Source organism: Rhodamnia argentea, chromosome 8, assembly GCF_020921035.1.
Source record: "Rhodamnia argentea isolate NSW1041297 chromosome 8, ASM2092103v1, whole genome shotgun sequence".
NCBI lineage: Eukaryota > Viridiplantae > Streptophyta > Magnoliopsida > Myrtales > Myrtaceae > Rhodamnia > Rhodamnia argentea.
Genome location: NC_063157.1, coordinates 1,137,041 through 1,153,633, shown reverse-complemented (window position 1 = coordinate 1,153,633; position 16,593 = coordinate 1,137,041). Strand labels below are relative to the sequence as shown.

At 38.1% G+C, this 16,593-nt stretch overlaps 1 protein-coding gene across 1 annotated transcript; it reads right to left on the bottom strand.

Annotated features, from left to right (window-relative positions):
- Positions 1-332: 332 nt before the first annotated feature.
- On the bottom strand, positions 333-7,812 carry LOC115737900 (pleiotropic drug resistance protein 1-like). Its single transcript, XM_030670309.2, has 24 exons — positions 7,345-7,812; positions 7,040-7,160; positions 6,741-6,829; positions 6,287-6,371; positions 6,021-6,180; positions 5,835-5,911; positions 5,575-5,628; positions 5,403-5,493; positions 5,031-5,332; positions 4,650-4,931; positions 4,248-4,564; positions 3,992-4,152; positions 3,793-3,896; positions 3,538-3,700; positions 3,347-3,463; positions 3,072-3,205; positions 2,618-2,950; positions 2,175-2,465; positions 2,002-2,085; positions 1,782-1,915; positions 1,438-1,665; positions 1,190-1,361; positions 838-1,092; positions 333-730 (listed from the first exon to the last, which is right to left on the bottom strand). Exons 1-24 carry the CDS (start codon positions 7,677-7,679, stop codon positions 470-472), a joined length of 4,350 nt encoding a protein of 1,449 aa, XP_030526169.1. The 5' UTR covers positions 7,680-7,812; the 3' UTR covers positions 333-469.
- Between the last annotated feature and the right edge of the window lie 8,781 nt (positions 7,813-16,593).

The window sequence follows — 16,593 nt, the reverse complement described above, 5'->3', positions numbered from 1 at the left end:
TTTAGGATAAAATCATGACGGGTGTACCAGTTTAAAATTTTTTGTGATGAAAAAAATAATTTGGGGTAAATTTGTCATAAATATACCAGTTTGGAATTTTTTGTAGTATTAACCTTCTGAATATGCAAGGTAGGTGCTTAATCTATTCAGAAGAGATATGCACTATTCGCTGGATGGTTTGAGGTTGCGTCCTTCGGGTGGAAGCACGGCTTTGTCACCCCCACTTTACTGCTAGGAATCGTTTTCATTCCTATTCCAGGTTATCTATCATGACTAATTCGTTAGATGCTGCAAACATTTCACAATTTCATCCTTCTTTGGGAAAAGAATCATATGATTGAAAAGATGGAGACAGTTGCTTGTAAATGCAAAAGAGTTCATCTACTTGCTATTGCAGTTAGAAGCTTTAGCCGTTCTCATTTTCTGACAGAAAACATGCCAGTTATCCAGATCGATGCAATGCTAAAGTCTATCGCTTCTGGAAATTTAGCACCTTGATGGAAATGGCGAAAATGAACGCGAAGAACACTGTGAATCCTAAGATGGCGGCAGCGATCACGCCCAGAAAACTATGTCGGAAACCGAAGTAATCTCTCATGTATTCTTCCACCGTGGCCCCGGTGTCCTCTAGCGTGTTCTTTAAATCACCATACTGAGAGACCACCAATCCATATAAACTCCAAGCATACGGGCATGCCCAATAGTACCATCTCCACCAGACAGGTATCCTCTGTTAAAATAGGAAGTTATGAGGATGTTCACAGATCAGACATTACGCTTGTGTTGATAACAAAATCAGCAGAAAAGTGAAGATCGATGGGTTGTTGTAGAACTTACTGTCCTTGGAACGATAAATCCCGAAAAGAGGTTCCACATGCCATAGAATAAAGCAGCAACGATGGCAGCGATGTGGTGGTTGGGGCTTATGCCCACGGTCATCATGCCATAGTAGGTGAAATACAGCAATGTGAAGTACGTGAAGAACAGATACCAGAAAAATTTCACAGCAGTCCATTCGAATCCAATCATTGCGTAAACTATGACGCCATATGATGTAGCTTGCACGAGAACATAAGGGACTTCGATTAGAACCTACAAACTAAATTACATAAGCAACTTTCCAATAGTGATTCATGCATAAAGCTATTATGGTATAAGTGTACACGTAATTAATTTGAAGCAATTTCACCTGTGCTAATGCATAAGGCAGGGCCGAGTACATCCCCGCAGCTCGCTCTCTGTAGAAAACCGCTCTCTCCACTGCTACAATTGGTTGCACAGAGGATGCATTTTGAACCCCAAGGAAGAGAGCAGCTGCATACATAGATCCCATCGCATTGATCAAGTCTTGTTCCCGGGTCCTGCGAACCTGACATTCAGAAACACACAACTTCGAGAATGAATGAGGCAGAAATTGACATTCTAGGCAGTACTTACGTTTTAGAGCCGAGGTCCCAGAACATAGTCCCGATCATTAAGGCAATCAAGATGGTGAAGAGGTATCGGACGGCTGTGTATGGCGGATTCCGCCAATAAGACCAATGTTGCTTCCATAAGCAAGCCATTAACTGGGTGGAAGTTGACTGAGAATATTTAGTTGGGAAATAGAGGTCTTTGGAATTCGGAGAAGGTATGCTCAACTCCTTAATCAAAGCCTTGTTTCTCCTGAAAATCACGATATGCATCAATCTATATCGATACAATATTTGTTGGTTCCATTGACATTCGATGGGTCAATAGCAAGACGAAAAGTTGGACCTCAGGATGTGAGGTAAACCCACCTGTATAAATCTGAGTTTTTGTATAAATCAGAAAAATCAACACCCAAAGCGAGCTCTTGTGCTGGGGTTGTAACTTCGAGCATCCAAGTTGCTGGATTATAGCCATCTTTGATTTTGCTAACTCCTTCGATTCCCTTCATTTTGAAAATACATATCTTGGTGATTCGAGTGAAATGAAAGTACAAGCCAAGCCAGGTTACTTTCATCAAACAGTAAGTACCTCAAAATACTTTATTAAATGAGAAGACTGGCGACCCAAAGGACCGACATATATCTCTTGTCCCCCTCGTTTCATTAAGAAAAGCTGCAGAACAAGTAAAAATGCAATAGCTTGTAATTTTTAGTTCGCTGCAAGAAGATTTTTCACATGTTGAAGGTGTTGACATGACTCACCTCATCGAAAGCTTCAAATATATCAATGCTCGGCTGGTGAATTGTGCATACAACTGTTCTTCCCGTGTCCACTGTATTCCTAACTGTTCTCATGACAATAGCAGCAGCTCTTGCATCAAGCCCTGAAGTTGGTTCATCCATGAAAATAATGGAAGGGTTTGCGACTAGCTCAACTGCTATGGTCAGCCTTTTGCGTTGCTCGGTGGAGAGACCATCCACACCAGGCAAACCGACCAAGGCCTGTCTCAGCGGATTTAGCTCCACAAGCTCCATGACTTCCTCAATAAACATCTGCAACATTTTCATTTTCATTAGAAATGATTTAAATTAGATGGGTCCTCAATGAAGACTCTATGACCACCTAATTGCAAGCACTTCAACAATTAGTTTCTGAGTTAAGAAGGCAATCCTGATAGCAGATTATGGCGGTAGAACCAGCAAACCTTTCTGGTTCGGTGGTCCACACCAGGAGGCAAACGCAGCCATGCAGAGTAAAGCAACGACTCGTAGACAGTAACATGAGGTGAATGGATGTCATTCTGTTCACAGTATCCAGAAATCCGAGCAAATGTATCTTGCTTCTTTGGATACCCAGAAATTGTTATGTCCCCTTCGATGTATCCTCCGGTCTTTCTTCCAGCCAATACATCCATCAGAGTAGTTTTACCAGCACCGCTAACGCCCATCAAGGCTGTGAGAACACCTGGCCTAAAAGCACCACTTACACCTTTCAGGAGAACCAATTTATCCTCAAGAGCACCTTTATTCTTCATTTCCTGTCAATATGACAACAAACACTTAGTAATATTTCGGATAAACATTTGAGGTTTAACACTCATGGATCTCCTATGATGATATATCAAAAAATACTATCTTCATGTCTTGTCACATAATTACCTGTGGCATGTCAACTGAATAAGTTATTTCATTAAAAGTAATCGAGTGCTGCTCAAATGGAAGCACCATTCCTCTTTTCCTATTGGTGGCAGCGGCTGTCTCGGGTTGCGCAGTTGTAGACCTGGGTGACCTCCCTACAATACCCAAAAGAAAAGATAGGCAAAGAAGGAACACAAGTCATCAATGGACCAAAGCCTTTTCACCCATTTGAGGTCTTAACTATTACAAAATGATTATCAATGAAAAGAAACTGACTATAAAGACTTTATCTATACCTGGTCCATTTATGTGACTAGAGCCCTGAGATTGCAACTGAATTGATCCTCCTATTCCATTAACATCATCATTGCCCTCGGGATCAAGTGATTTTACTGTCTGGGATTTGCCGAAGGCTGCATCATAACATGGAGCTTGAGTAGGAGAGCTCTTGTTGATAGAAACCTCAACAATAACAGAAGCCACTTACGATTGAGAAGAGCAAGAGCCAGTGAAAACCCAAAGTTGAAGAGGATGATGAACCCAAACAATGCCCCAACTCCTATCCAATACCGGTATGCTTCAGTAAAGAACCCACGGGACTTCAAAACTTGGATTCCCAGTGGTTCGTTTGAACTTAAATCTAGGGGGATCTATTATAATGAATAACACCAGGAATCCGTTAGTTAGAGAGTCAGATCTATGAAAGTCGATATGTTGGCATTGGGCAATTACAAGACTTTACCTTATCCCAACTTGACCCTAAAAGCTCGTTAATGACTATCGCGCTCTGCCCATACATTAAAGGAGATGTCCAGTAGCCCCAAATCCACCATTTCTTCACGTCCTCTACAAATCAAATCAATCAGAATTAGCGCTGCTTATGAAAAAGAAGCTATGAACAAAAGAAAGAAAAAATAGGTTAACTCTAGTATCTTTGATACTTCGGGAAATAACGACTCCGCCCAATGAAAAGAGAGTGAACAGTGCAAATGATCCGAATGTATTGGCAATGATCAGGTTTCTCCCAAGTGCCGCGATCGATCGAAACACTCCAGAGGACATCTGGTTAACGAGCACAAGCAAAAGATACTGCTTGAAAAACCTGTAACACCACATAGACAGTAGAATGTATCAACTACGACAACAATATTAGAATTTCCATCTGACCACCAAAGAATAATCACAGTTCTTTCTTACCTTCCAACATTTGGGTCGAATCCAATGACGTAGTAGCTAATGAATACCCAAACAGCAGCCTCCAAAAATGTGATAGGGACCTTTAGAATCCAGGTTGGAAGAGCATATGCCCATGCTGGATAGAAGAGGAGGTCTCTCTGCTTGAAGAAAACTGGGAGCTTGGCTACTGTCATCGAAATCTCCGCCAGTCCATTGAACATCATCGAATTTACAGTGAAGAACAAGGCACCAATGTAAATTCCACCATCAGTTACAGTATCCCGATGCATCTTAGTCCGAAAGAACACGGTCATTGTAATAATCGCATTAATTGTGAGCTGATAAATCAAGTAACATCAGTTCAAGTACACCAGACAATTCATGGTTGAAGTGGAACTGAAAGAGAATGAAGTAGGTACTTACCTGAGTGAGCTTGAAGATGTAGACAAAGGAGTTCCTTTTCATAAGCAAGTACTCTCTTGAAATACAAGCTTTCAGCAAATCCTTCATTCCAACACCAAATCTTTTGGTAGTTAAAGCGGCCGGGTGGTTCTTGCTCTTATCAAATGGAGTGGAAATTTCATCTCCAAGTCTTCTTCCCAAATGAAATGACTGGAATGCCTCCGCAAATTCCCGAACTGTGACAAAAGTGTAAGGATCGTCTTTGTGTACCCAATACTGATGCTGATCCTTTCTTGATGTTACCTATCAAAACGCAGAAAAGTATGTTATTGCAGGAGGATTGCTCTAGAGAATATCTTTTATCTCCACAAAGTTGCTGGAATAACTCATACTATAGCGTACTTCCTGTAAGAAATCGGCAACACCCTTCCTCCCAGGGCATTTGAATCCCATGATTTGAAAGAAATCTAGAACAAGTTCACGTGGACCCTGGTACACGATCTGACCATCAGATAGGAGAATGATATCATCAAACAGATCGTACGTCTCCGGTGCTGGCTGGAGGAGAGAGATAACTGTCGTTCCATCAAGAATGTGAATAAATTGTTTCAGGGAATTGACGATCTGGTATGTCGTTGAGCTATCGAGCCCAGTAGATATCTCATCCATGAACAATGCCTTGGCAGGCCCAACCAGCATCTCACCTAGAGATTACAGGTCAGAAGAATCGAACACTTTCAGTTACTAAAAGTTTCATTTGCTTCTAGTTCTAACCTGTGGTCACACGCTTCCGTTGTCCTCCAGAAATACCCCTCAACATTTCATCTCCAACCATCGTATCAGCACATATTTCCAGACCTAAAATCTGTGGAGAAAACATGTGCATTAAAGTTCTGCAATTTGTCAAGTGTCTGCATGATTTTGTGGTGATCCCTATCAAATTTACCTTAAGAATATAATCAGTGATAACATTGGCCTCCTGACCTTCTGTTGCTGCTGCCTGTGGAATTTTGCATGACTCATTGCATAAGAAAAAACAGACACCCACTTTGATGTAATAATTTCAATAACAAAGTAACTGCTTGCTGAAGTCCAACTCAAAACCATTTGCTCCTCATCAGTTTCTTCCTTTGGATTACTCAATTCAATTCCTTGCTTTAAATGAAAAATATGAAAAGCAACTATAAGCTTGCCTTGTTTAGTTACCTTCATGAAGATATCAATATCAGGGTCTGGTTTTATATTTGCTGCTTTCTCTCTTCTCGACAACTCTGACAACATTTCTGCAGATGCCGCCAAAGAATCAGCCTTTCTCATTCGAAAATATTTGTCTAAGTCAAACTCGAACATGACATTATAAAAGTATAAAAGAATCAATTCAAATCCACTAACCGTATCGTGATCCAACACCCTGACATCTTGCAGAGAAGGCCAAAGTTTCTCTAACTGTCATTTCTCCTATGTGAAGATCGTGTTGACTTATGTAAGCCGCAGTTCTTTGGGGCACAAACTCATTAAAGCCGTGTCCATTGTAAGTTACCCTTCCTGTTGTCTGAGGAACAATTTTCATTCTTTCAGTATAATGGCATGATATATTGGTTTATCATAAAAATTTCACAAGAAGGGCTGAAATTATATGAAAGGTGACTTGCATTAACCTTTAGTTCAGGATCAAGCTTGCCAGCCAATGCTAACAAGAATGTGGTCTTCCCTGAACTAGGAGGACCCAGAAGCAAAGTCATCCTGCAAAATTTGTGCATCCAAATGAGAAGAAAATTGCCAGAGAAGAAACGTAAATATAATTCTTCATCATTTCGTTCAGGGAAAAAAGACAAATCTGAATCCAGTTCAGTTCGATTACGTTCTCATTAGAAAATAAATTAGGTCCACATAGAATTTAAAGCGGTATTCCAATCGACATGTTGAAAACTTCTATCAACATGAATGTGATTTTAATGGAGATTTTGGAATAATAACATGTAATGCATTTATAGAACACAGTACCAAGCTCGGAGATGGAACTGAATCGGGCTTGCTGAAATAAGATTAAGTTAGTTCAGTTCAATTTTGAGGTTTAAAAAACTGGTTTTTGATTTGGTTTGATTTGCTCACCTGCCAGGCTTGATGATCCCACTGACATCTTGAAGGATAGTCAAGTGCTTCTTTCTACTAGGAAGTATGGGCAGAAAATTCAAGAAGCCCTTCAGGGGTAAAAGTAAGCAAATAGGAAAATAAAGGTTAAACAAAGAAACTGATCAGAACATTCAAAGCAATTTAATGGTCTTGTACATATCGAAGTCCATCCCACTGGTGTGAATCCAAGTACTACACCTTGAATTGGGATCTTAACAAAGAATGAAGTTGCCTTTCTGGCTTTTACATTTCACATATTGAGGTGGTTGCTGGCTTACCTCTAGAATATTAGTGCAGAAATTAATGAGGGTTGGCAAAGCTCTGCTTCCTTCATGAGCCTCTGCCTCCACATTCAAATGCTCAAATCTAACTTCAATTGTAGGAATATCAATTCCAACTCTGCAAATAAACCCAGATTCACGATAACCACAACTATTCAAACCCAAACATGAATGAACAACTCCCGCCATTCTTACCCAAACAGACTCCATTCCACAAAACGTTGCCCATTTGGTAAAGTTCACTCTTTTGTCAGAATCCCCAAAAGCAGAGTTTCCAAAAACAGAGCAAACGGAAACCGTACCTATCAATGCGGTTCTTGAGCTTGAGCAAGAACTTCTCGTTGTCCTCCTCAGCGACCCTCACCAACCTCTCCATCAATCTCTTCCTCTCATGAAAACCCATGTTCTGGATGTCGATTTCGTAAGGGCCGCCGCCCTGCGAAGCCATCAGAATCCCTTTCCGGAGACGGTCGAAGGTGGGGAGTCTCTCGAGAGCAGCCCATTTGAGAGCTTCTTCGTCGTCCTCGTCACGCGAAGACCTCGAGAACACGTCCATCGTCGTTGCATGTCTCCTCCACATGGTGGAGCTGGTCGCGCGCAGGCTGTTGCTCGCTCTGTATATGTCTCCTCCTTCCATGGATGATTGTGTCTACAAAAGTGTTGATCTTGCTCGGTTTCTAAAACACAAGAAGCAGAAGAAGAGGTAGATGACAGCTTTTCGTGTTCTGTTTACTGCTGGTCCAAGCTGAGGCGTGCTTAGTGTAATTACGTAGAGGAAGTTGCTCTTTGATTGGAGCTCATAAGCAAGAGAGAGACGGGCCCTCTTGTTGCGTGAAAATTGAATTATTTAAAAAAATATTTCCTAAAAAATAATCGCTTTTATCATTTAAAATTATTAATAAATAAAATCATATATCTATATTTTCAATTTGTCTGATTAAATCCTTTCTGACCAAAAAAAAATATAATTAAATCCTTGAACTTTCACAAGTTTCTTGATCAAATCCTTCTAGCTCCTAGTCCACCGAAACCCAATGGATGTGGCCTTAAACTATATCTTATGACACGCATGATAGCCATTCTATTTCTAGAATCAATTTGTGACTAGATGAATTTTTGAGAAAAAAAAAGGCTTTTGATAACAATATATTTCTGTTCCTAAAATAAAAGTTCATTTGATAACGGTTGAAAATTTCAACTTCTAGAATATTATTAACAAAAAAATCTTCTATGAAAAATTTCTACTTCATTTTTATTTTTTTTAAAATTCTTTAAAAAATAATTTTTATTATTAAAAAATATTAATTACTATCTAAAAATAAAAAATTATTATTTATTTTTTACTCCGGCGACGGTAGTGGTTGCAGCGGCCAATGGTAGTGGGCAGCGGCGGTTAGCGAAGGCCAGCAATGGTCAATGGCGGTCGGCGGTGGTTGTGGTGGTTGGCCATGGTTGGCGAAGGCGAGGTTGATGGTTAGCAGCAACCGACGATGGTCATTGCCGTAGGCAGTGGCGGCCAACAATGGTAGCGAAGGCGATAGTTTCAGTAGCTGCGGCGGTTGATAGTGGTCGCAGCAATCGACGACGACCGGCGGTGGGGGTCAACAACGGTCGATGGTGGGCGGGTGCGGCCGGTGGAGGTCGGCGAGGGCCGGCGGTTGGTGATTGGGAGCAGCACCAATAAAGGAAGGGTGACAGAGAAAGTGCAATGAGGACTTCAGAAAAACGAAAGGCTTTGATAGGTTACTTCTTATTTACGTTTTAGGAGCAACGAATCTACAATTTTTAGTTTCTCATTTCTCCTTCAAATATTTTTCTTGAACAAAAATTTGTCCCAAAAACTAAAAAATAGAATTGCATTACCAAACGAATTTTTTTCCAAATTTGTTCCCAAACTAAGTTTGGAACAGAAACAGATAAATAGAATGGTTATCATGCATGCAATTAGTGTAACGCACATAAAATTTCAATCCATGTTATACTCCCGTTGCCTACATTGGCTAAATATTCCTCACACGTCCATGTGGGGTTCGCATTTTTTTTGTTTTCGATATTAGAGTTTGCATCATTAGATGGCCACGTCAATTAGATTTAGAATGCATTTGTTTCATGAAAAATTTTATGAAATAGAAAAACCATTTCTCGGAAAACTGGAAAATGATTTGTTTTTCTTTATATGATGATATGTGATTAAAAATGTTTTCAGGCGTTTGATTCTAATTTTGAAAATTATTTCAATCTCATGACTTTATCTTGTAGGAAAAGAAGATTTCTATTTTTTTTTAATTTTTTTGTTAATTTTTTATTATTTTTATTTATTTTATTTTTTTCTTCCGCATTCTTGGAGCTAGCTCGAGGCCGAAACTTGCCTGCCTCACTAAATCTGGTGAGCTCGAGCTCGTCGGACAAGTCTTGGCCTTGTCGGGAGCTAGCAAGCCTCGAGCAAGTGCGAGGCTAGAGCTCCCCGGCCTCGGGCGAGCTTGCTAGCTAGCACCTGTGGCCGATCACCAACTGTCTCTAAGGCTCAACGATCGGCCAAGGGAATTGAAAAAAAAGAAGCTAAAAAGAAAAGAAAATACAATAAAATAAAATATTTAATAACAAAATAAATATTAAAAAATTATAGATGAGCAATATTGAAAAGTGTTTTCACCTCTTCAAATTGGGAATTCTTTTTTTGGTTGAAAGATTCGAGAATTGACTTTCCTGATTTAATGCATGAATATTTACGTTGCCCAGCAAGTGTTTTCGGTTGACTTATCATTTGCGGAGAACCAAACAGGTGAAAGTCCAAAAAATGAATCCTTGGAAAAAAAATTTCCTCAATCAAAGGCAGCTAAGATTATGGCAAAAGGATATCCGGAGTGTCAATATTTGTCTACAATGCTCACTTTGGTCGCAATATTTTTTTTTTTTATGACTTAAGTGCCAAATTGGAGAAAAGTGATCACTTAAATGTCAACAATGAGAAATTTTGACCAACTAATTACATTTCATTTATTTTAAATTTTTTAATATTACATGAATTTTTTTAAAAAAAATCAATCTCTGTGGCGTCCACGTGAACTTTTAAACTTAAAAATAATTATTTTTTAAAATCAAAACTAAACAGAAAAATAACCTAAAAATAAAAAAAAATCAAAGAAAAGGAAAAGCCCTTGCCGCTGCAATTGCTTCCCTTTTTACTTGGAAAAATGATACCAATGGTCTCTAAACTTTGATTCAATATGCAATTTAGTCCCCGAACTTTTAATTTGATCAATGTGGTCCTTAAGCTTTAATCCAATGTGCAATATGGTCCATGAACTTTTAGAACATGTTCAACTTAGTCCCCGAACTTGAATTGATGAAAGGAATATATTGAACATATTCCTATAGTTTAGAGACTAAGTTGGACATGTTCCAATAGTTTAGGGACTATCTTTGTCAAATTAAAAGTTTATGAACCATATTGCACATTGGGTTAAAGTTCGGGGACCACATTAATCAAATTAAAAGTTTAGGAAATACATTGCACATTGAATCAATGTTTAGAGACCATTTGTGTCATTTTGCCTTTTTATTTTTTTTTATTTTTAGGTTATTTTTAGTTATTTTTATTTTTTTAATATTATGTGTATTTTTTTATTGATTTTTAAATTTTTTTCCTAACTAGGATCTTTCGGCGAGCCACTTAGATGCCACATATGATTTTCAGTGAAGCTCATCAGAGTGGGCATTGAAATAACCGTTTTTCAAAAAAACTGGCACTTAATTGATAAAAAAAAAATTTGACACTAAAGTGAGCGTCGTACACAAATATTAACACTTCAGGTGTTCTTTTTCCCTAAGATTATTATACGATCTAAATTTTAAACCACAAAGAAGCTCATTCTAGTATTCTAGAGCCACAAAATTGACTGTGACAAGAAATTTAAACGGGTTACAACGATATCGACTAGATAAATTAGTCAAAGAACATTACATTAGTAAGGAAGAGAAAGTGTCATGCACTTTTGCAATCCCGAAAATATAATACTTCGACTGTCTCACCATTTTCATGAAATTTCGACATGAACCAAAGAGCCATGGAGTAGAAGGATTTTCAATTTTCTTGCTGTTTTTGTAAAGTTTTGATGTAAATAAGAGAGTAACGAAAGGCCTCTTGCTGCTTTCATGAAATTTTGACGTGAGCGGAGAAATTTGTAAGACATATTCCGGTACACATGTTACCTTGAAGATACGTTGCCTTCTTCTTCCGGAAACAATCACCTACAAAATTGTACATCTTGGTCAAAAACAGGAATGCTTGAGTAACCCAAAATTCATTCAACTTAAAAGAAGCCGACCGCGGGTAAGGGTCGGACACTCCGCATTGGTCTTGCTTAGGTTCGATTCGCGCTGCTAGCGTTCTCCCATTAATGGAGTAACCTACCTTCTGACTGAAATTTTTGATACAAGAAAAAAAAAAGAACTTAAAAAGACTACTATTTTTATTCATGAGTTACAAGGCAACTAACAGATGAAAATAGAGTAACAAGATTTACAAGAAATCTCATAAAATACATGAAAGTCGGCACCAACTAACCCTTTCGCCCGTCTCTGCTCGTAGAGCTTGAGACGGATTTGTGACTTAAACCTAACATGTGACCCAAATCCGTCTTGTTAGCTTTCCATTATACTATCATCACGGTTTTGGAAATGTCGCAATTCGGGCTTAATAATGTGGTCAGACATCTAAAATCTACTTCGAAGTACTTTTAAATTCACCCAGTATTTCACACTGATTCTGGAATCCAATTAACCACCTCGACTTCGTTACCGCAATCAGTTATTTGAAGCATACGTGGTCTTTAGATCATACAACTTTATGCATGATCTTAAGTGTTTTCCTCCATATGAAGTTAGGAGGTGAAGATGTTAGCATGTGATTCTGATGGTCCCCAAACTTAGAAAACAAATGGATAGATTTATTCAAGAGTCCCCACATATGATTCATCACGTTTTAGGTCTACCGTCGCCCCACTTTATATCCCAAAACCTATAATTAAAGCGACGGCTCATTATCAAGCCTCTGTCCTAGATATGCAAAAAAACTCTCGAAAGGCCTTTCGATTTCCACCCATAACAGGAAAAATCAGGCTCTCGGGCTCGGGCTCCATCTCGGCTAAGGCATGTTCTAAGGTCACTTTTTTCTTTCCCTTTTTTCCGGAATTACCTTGATAGCGTATGCATTTCATCCGTTCGATTTCTCTTCTCTTGCTCACACTTGTGTCTTTGTGTTCATATGTATGTGTGTGTTTGGCTTGGGAGTGCCATTAGAGTATGGAAGCTTCCATCAAATGGTCAGCCCCCACATATTACAGTCCGAACTTCTGCTTCTATTAATAGGATTACCTAATAAGGTGTTTCATTTGCACTTTTCATTGGTCGCAAATAAAACAGATGTGTTCCATCCGTTCCTCCACAAACCCTTTTAATACCACTAAAGTTCAACGCGAAAATTGTCCAAAAAGTCATAATTCTATTGCACGGCGGCTAGTTCAGTCCTAAACCTTTGTTATTGTACCAATTGAGTTCCAAATCTTTTGTCGATTCGCCAATTCAGTCATAAACCTTTTAATTGTGTCAATTTAGTTCTAAACCATAAATAGGTGATATGCAAGTCCAATGTAAGTCCTCAAAGTAGGCCGCTGGAATGCCTTTCCCTGGAAATGAAGTGATCTACCTTACAACTAAACTTTTTGTTGAAAATAAAAAAGAAACTCAAAAGGAATTATTATTGTAATTTGTAAGTTACAAGGCATGTGAACAGATGAAAACAGACTAAGGCTCCGTTTGTTTAGTGAAAAATGTGATGCTTCCGGAAAATGTTTTCCAGGAAAATGATAATATTTTTTTATGTTTCGTTGACACCTGAAAATGAATTGGAAAAAATAGTCCGCCTTTTGATATGGAAAATCGGAATTTATTACCATTAGTGTACTGATTTTAATGATTTTTTTTTTATTTTTCTTCTTCTTTTATTTTACATTTTCTCTTTATTTTACCTTATATTTAAGAAATAATTTTATTTATTTTTCTTCTTTCTCTTTTCTTTTCTTTTCTTTTCTTTTTCCTCCTTCCTCCGCCGCAACCAGCCGGCAATGGCCACAAGCAAGCTTGAAGCTCAGCAAGCTGCGTCTATGGCCTAGTGCCGAGGCCCGACAACCGGCAAAGGAATGAAAAATATTATAAAAAAAGTTGAAGCATGTAGATAAAGAGAATTGTCTCTACGAAAAATGATTTCCTCTTTTCAAATAGAGGAATTCCCACTTTGTAAGATGTTTTTTCCATTGATTCATTAATTTTCCGTGAAGAGACCAGCGAAAAATTCAAAAAGAATATTTTTCTGAAAATTATTTTTCATGAAACAAATGGAGCCTAGTTTTAATCCGACTCTTGATCCATCCATCTTAATTTTGTTAGGTATTAAATGGGATTTTCAACTTCAAGATGGGTTTATGGTCCATTAAGAAAAGGGTTAATACTGAGAAAAATCTTGGACCACCAAAAATCTCAAACCGATACACCAAAGATAAATTTTCCCTATATTAGTTTTTGTTAAAATTTGTCGTCAAATTTTTGAGTTAAATGACATGTAGCAGCTGACGGGTGTACCAATTTGAGATTTTTATCCTCCGTTTATTACAGATGTACCAATTTAGAGCTTTTCGTAGTAATAACTCAATTTAACGGAAGCTATACTTAATTTTATAGAAATTAATAGAGGGTAAATTTGTCACATATAGATGTATCAATTTGAAATTTTTCGTGGCATTAACCATTTATAAAACCTATGGACAATGGCCAACGCAGACTTTTAGATTTAGAGAGTCCCGGCCAACTAAACCTTGGGCCCGCCTCTGCTCATAGAGCTTGAGACGGACTTGGGATATAACCTAACCTGTGACCGAAATCCATCTCATTAACTTGCTATGATACCCTATCAAGATTTTGGAAATAAATCACAATTTGAGGTTGCTAATGTATTCGGGCATCCCCAAATCTACTTGAAACTCAGCATAGTAATTTTGAACGGATGCGGTATTTCACACTAATTATGGAATTAACTACCTCGACTTCGTTAGGGTAATCAATTATTCGAAGCACAGGGGGTCTTTAGATCTTACATTAGAAAATCGGTTGGACTACGTACTAATATAAAATCATCAAACCATCATACAATTTTAAGATGTCGCTGTGACATTAGGCTTTCAAGAGATATGTTTAATGATATTCGATTCCGTCTCCTAGGGGAAAGTGCATTGTTTACCATGAAGAAACTGGCGCAACCTGCTTAGCCATTAGAGATTCTTGATGTCCCTGTGAAGTTAGCGGTGAAGATGCTAGAATTTGATTCTCATGGTCCACAAACATAGAGGACAAATGGGTAGGTTTATTCGAAAGTTTCGACATGCCATCCATCACCTTCAATTGGTAACGTAGCTCCACTTTAGTTCCAAAACCTATGAATTAAGCGACGGGACCGTCCGCGTTCACCAACTCACTTTGTCAAATATATGTCCTATACATGCAAAAACTCTCGAAAGGCTTGTCCAATTTCTACCCACCAAGACAAAAAAAGATAAGGCTCAGGCTCGGCTAAGGCATGTTTCAAAGTTACTTTCTTTCCCTTTAGGGAAATACCTTGATAGTGCCAACATTTTGTGCGTTCGGTTTCTCTTATCTTGCTCTTGTAGACGTCTTTATATTCGGGAAAATTATCAGAAGAGTCCTAAACCTTTTGACAACTTGCTAATTCAGTCCTAAATATTTTAATTGTGTTAATTTAATCCTAAACATTTTGACGATTTGCCAATTTAATTTTAAACTTTTCAATTGTATCAATTTAGTCCTAAATCTTTTGAAATTGTGCCAATTTAGTCTTAAATCTTTTGAAGTTTTGTCATTTTAGTCATAAACTTATTATTTGAGTAATTGACCGAAATGGCTAAATTAGCAATTCGTTAAAAGGTTTAGGACTAGTTTGGCAAATCAATAAAAGATTTAGGACTAAATTGGCATAATTTAAAGGTTTATGACTGAATTGGCAAGTTGTTAAAAGGTTTAGGACTGAATTGACACAATTAAAAGGTTTATGACTGAATTGGCACAATCATAATAGGTTCAGGACTTTATGGATAATTTTCCCCTTTATTATATTCACATGCACGCGTTTGACTTTGGAATGCCACCGCAGAACAGAAGCTTCATCAAATGGTTAGGTTAGCCCCACATATTACGTGTCGTATCTTCTGCTTCAATTAATAGGATTACCCTAGTAGGAGTTCCACTAGCACTTTTTTCATTGGTCGCCAAGAACAAATGTGTTCCATCCTCGTCCATACATATGGATGTTAGTTAACAAGTTTTCCAAATGTTTACACGAGCTTCACAACACTAATAGTACTCAAATGTTTGTCAAATTCAACCGTAAGCCGGTAATTTACTCATTATTCATACCATAAACTTTGTTATAGACTTCAAATGTGAGTTGCTTACTTATTAATCAGTTTTTTCAGTGACATATCTGGGAGATTTACCATACCTCCCTTGATTCGCTGGATCTTTTAGAACTCTGCACTTATCACGTGCGTATCGTGCATATCCTCGATTGAGTTCCGTTGATTGCAACTGATAATATAACATCATTTTGTCTTTAGATAACTATCTTGTAAAATATGTGAATCTCTCATGTGCTTTTCATTAGGGAATATATACAAAATCCCACGGTTCCCTATTCTGCGTATTCTTATCTCAACTGAGTATTGTAAATACTGATATCATCCAGCCAAAGTTGGACTCTGAAGAATAGAGAGAGTCTTGTAGACTTATTCGAAAAGCCACATACACGTGTAACACATTGCAATTTCAAACTCTTTGCAGTTTGTATCACTCCACTCCACCTACCATTTTGCATATTTGAGTTGGGAGAATTGTCTAAAAAGTCCTTAACCTTCTTGTCACCTTTCTAGAAGTGACCCACCGAAAATAAAGCTAATAGATAGATTACTAATCTAAATATTTAATGCGGACTCTCCTGTGCCCATACCAATCTCAACTCTGGGATTTTGACTTAATCAATATGACATGCGATTTAATTCATCAGGAGTCACCACTAATCTATTACGGATCGATTAGAAACCCAAGTAAATTGTGGGACAATACTTTACTGTTGCGAACTAGAGATTCATGGATACGAGCACTTTGTTATGCTACAGATAAATCTAACCTGCCCTACTTCCGCTACTTTATCTCTTTGTTTCAAAAAAAATTGCATGCAGCCTCAGCCAATTTTACCCTTAAGCGACTAACATGTGATGTGTGATTTTTGTGAGTGCGCAAGCCAGAGTCTATTACTCAATAAATCAAAGCAATAGATAAATTGCTAGAAATAGGGCAAAAATCTCAATGCATTAAGTAAAGCATAACCGTTTCAGGGAAGTTACTTAAATTGAGACCCCAACTTCGAACAGCAATGGGCATGGTTACACAAAGGCCTAGAACGGCAATGGGAAGCAACTTCGAAC

Excerpts from the sequence above, each read along its gene's own strand:
- LOC115737900 (XM_030670309.2), bottom strand. The coding sequence starts at position 7,679 with ATGGAAGGAGGAGACATATACAGAGCGAGCAACAGCCTGCGCGCGACC. Across the intron at positions 5,494-5,574 it reads TCACTGATTATATTCTTAAG|ATTTTAGGTCTGGAAATATG; the intron begins GTAAATTTGATA and ends TTTTCTCCACAG. Across the intron at positions 4,932-5,030 it reads TTGCCGATTTCTTACAGGAA|GTAACATCAAGAAAGGATCA; the intron begins GTACGCTATAGT and ends GCGTTTTGATAG.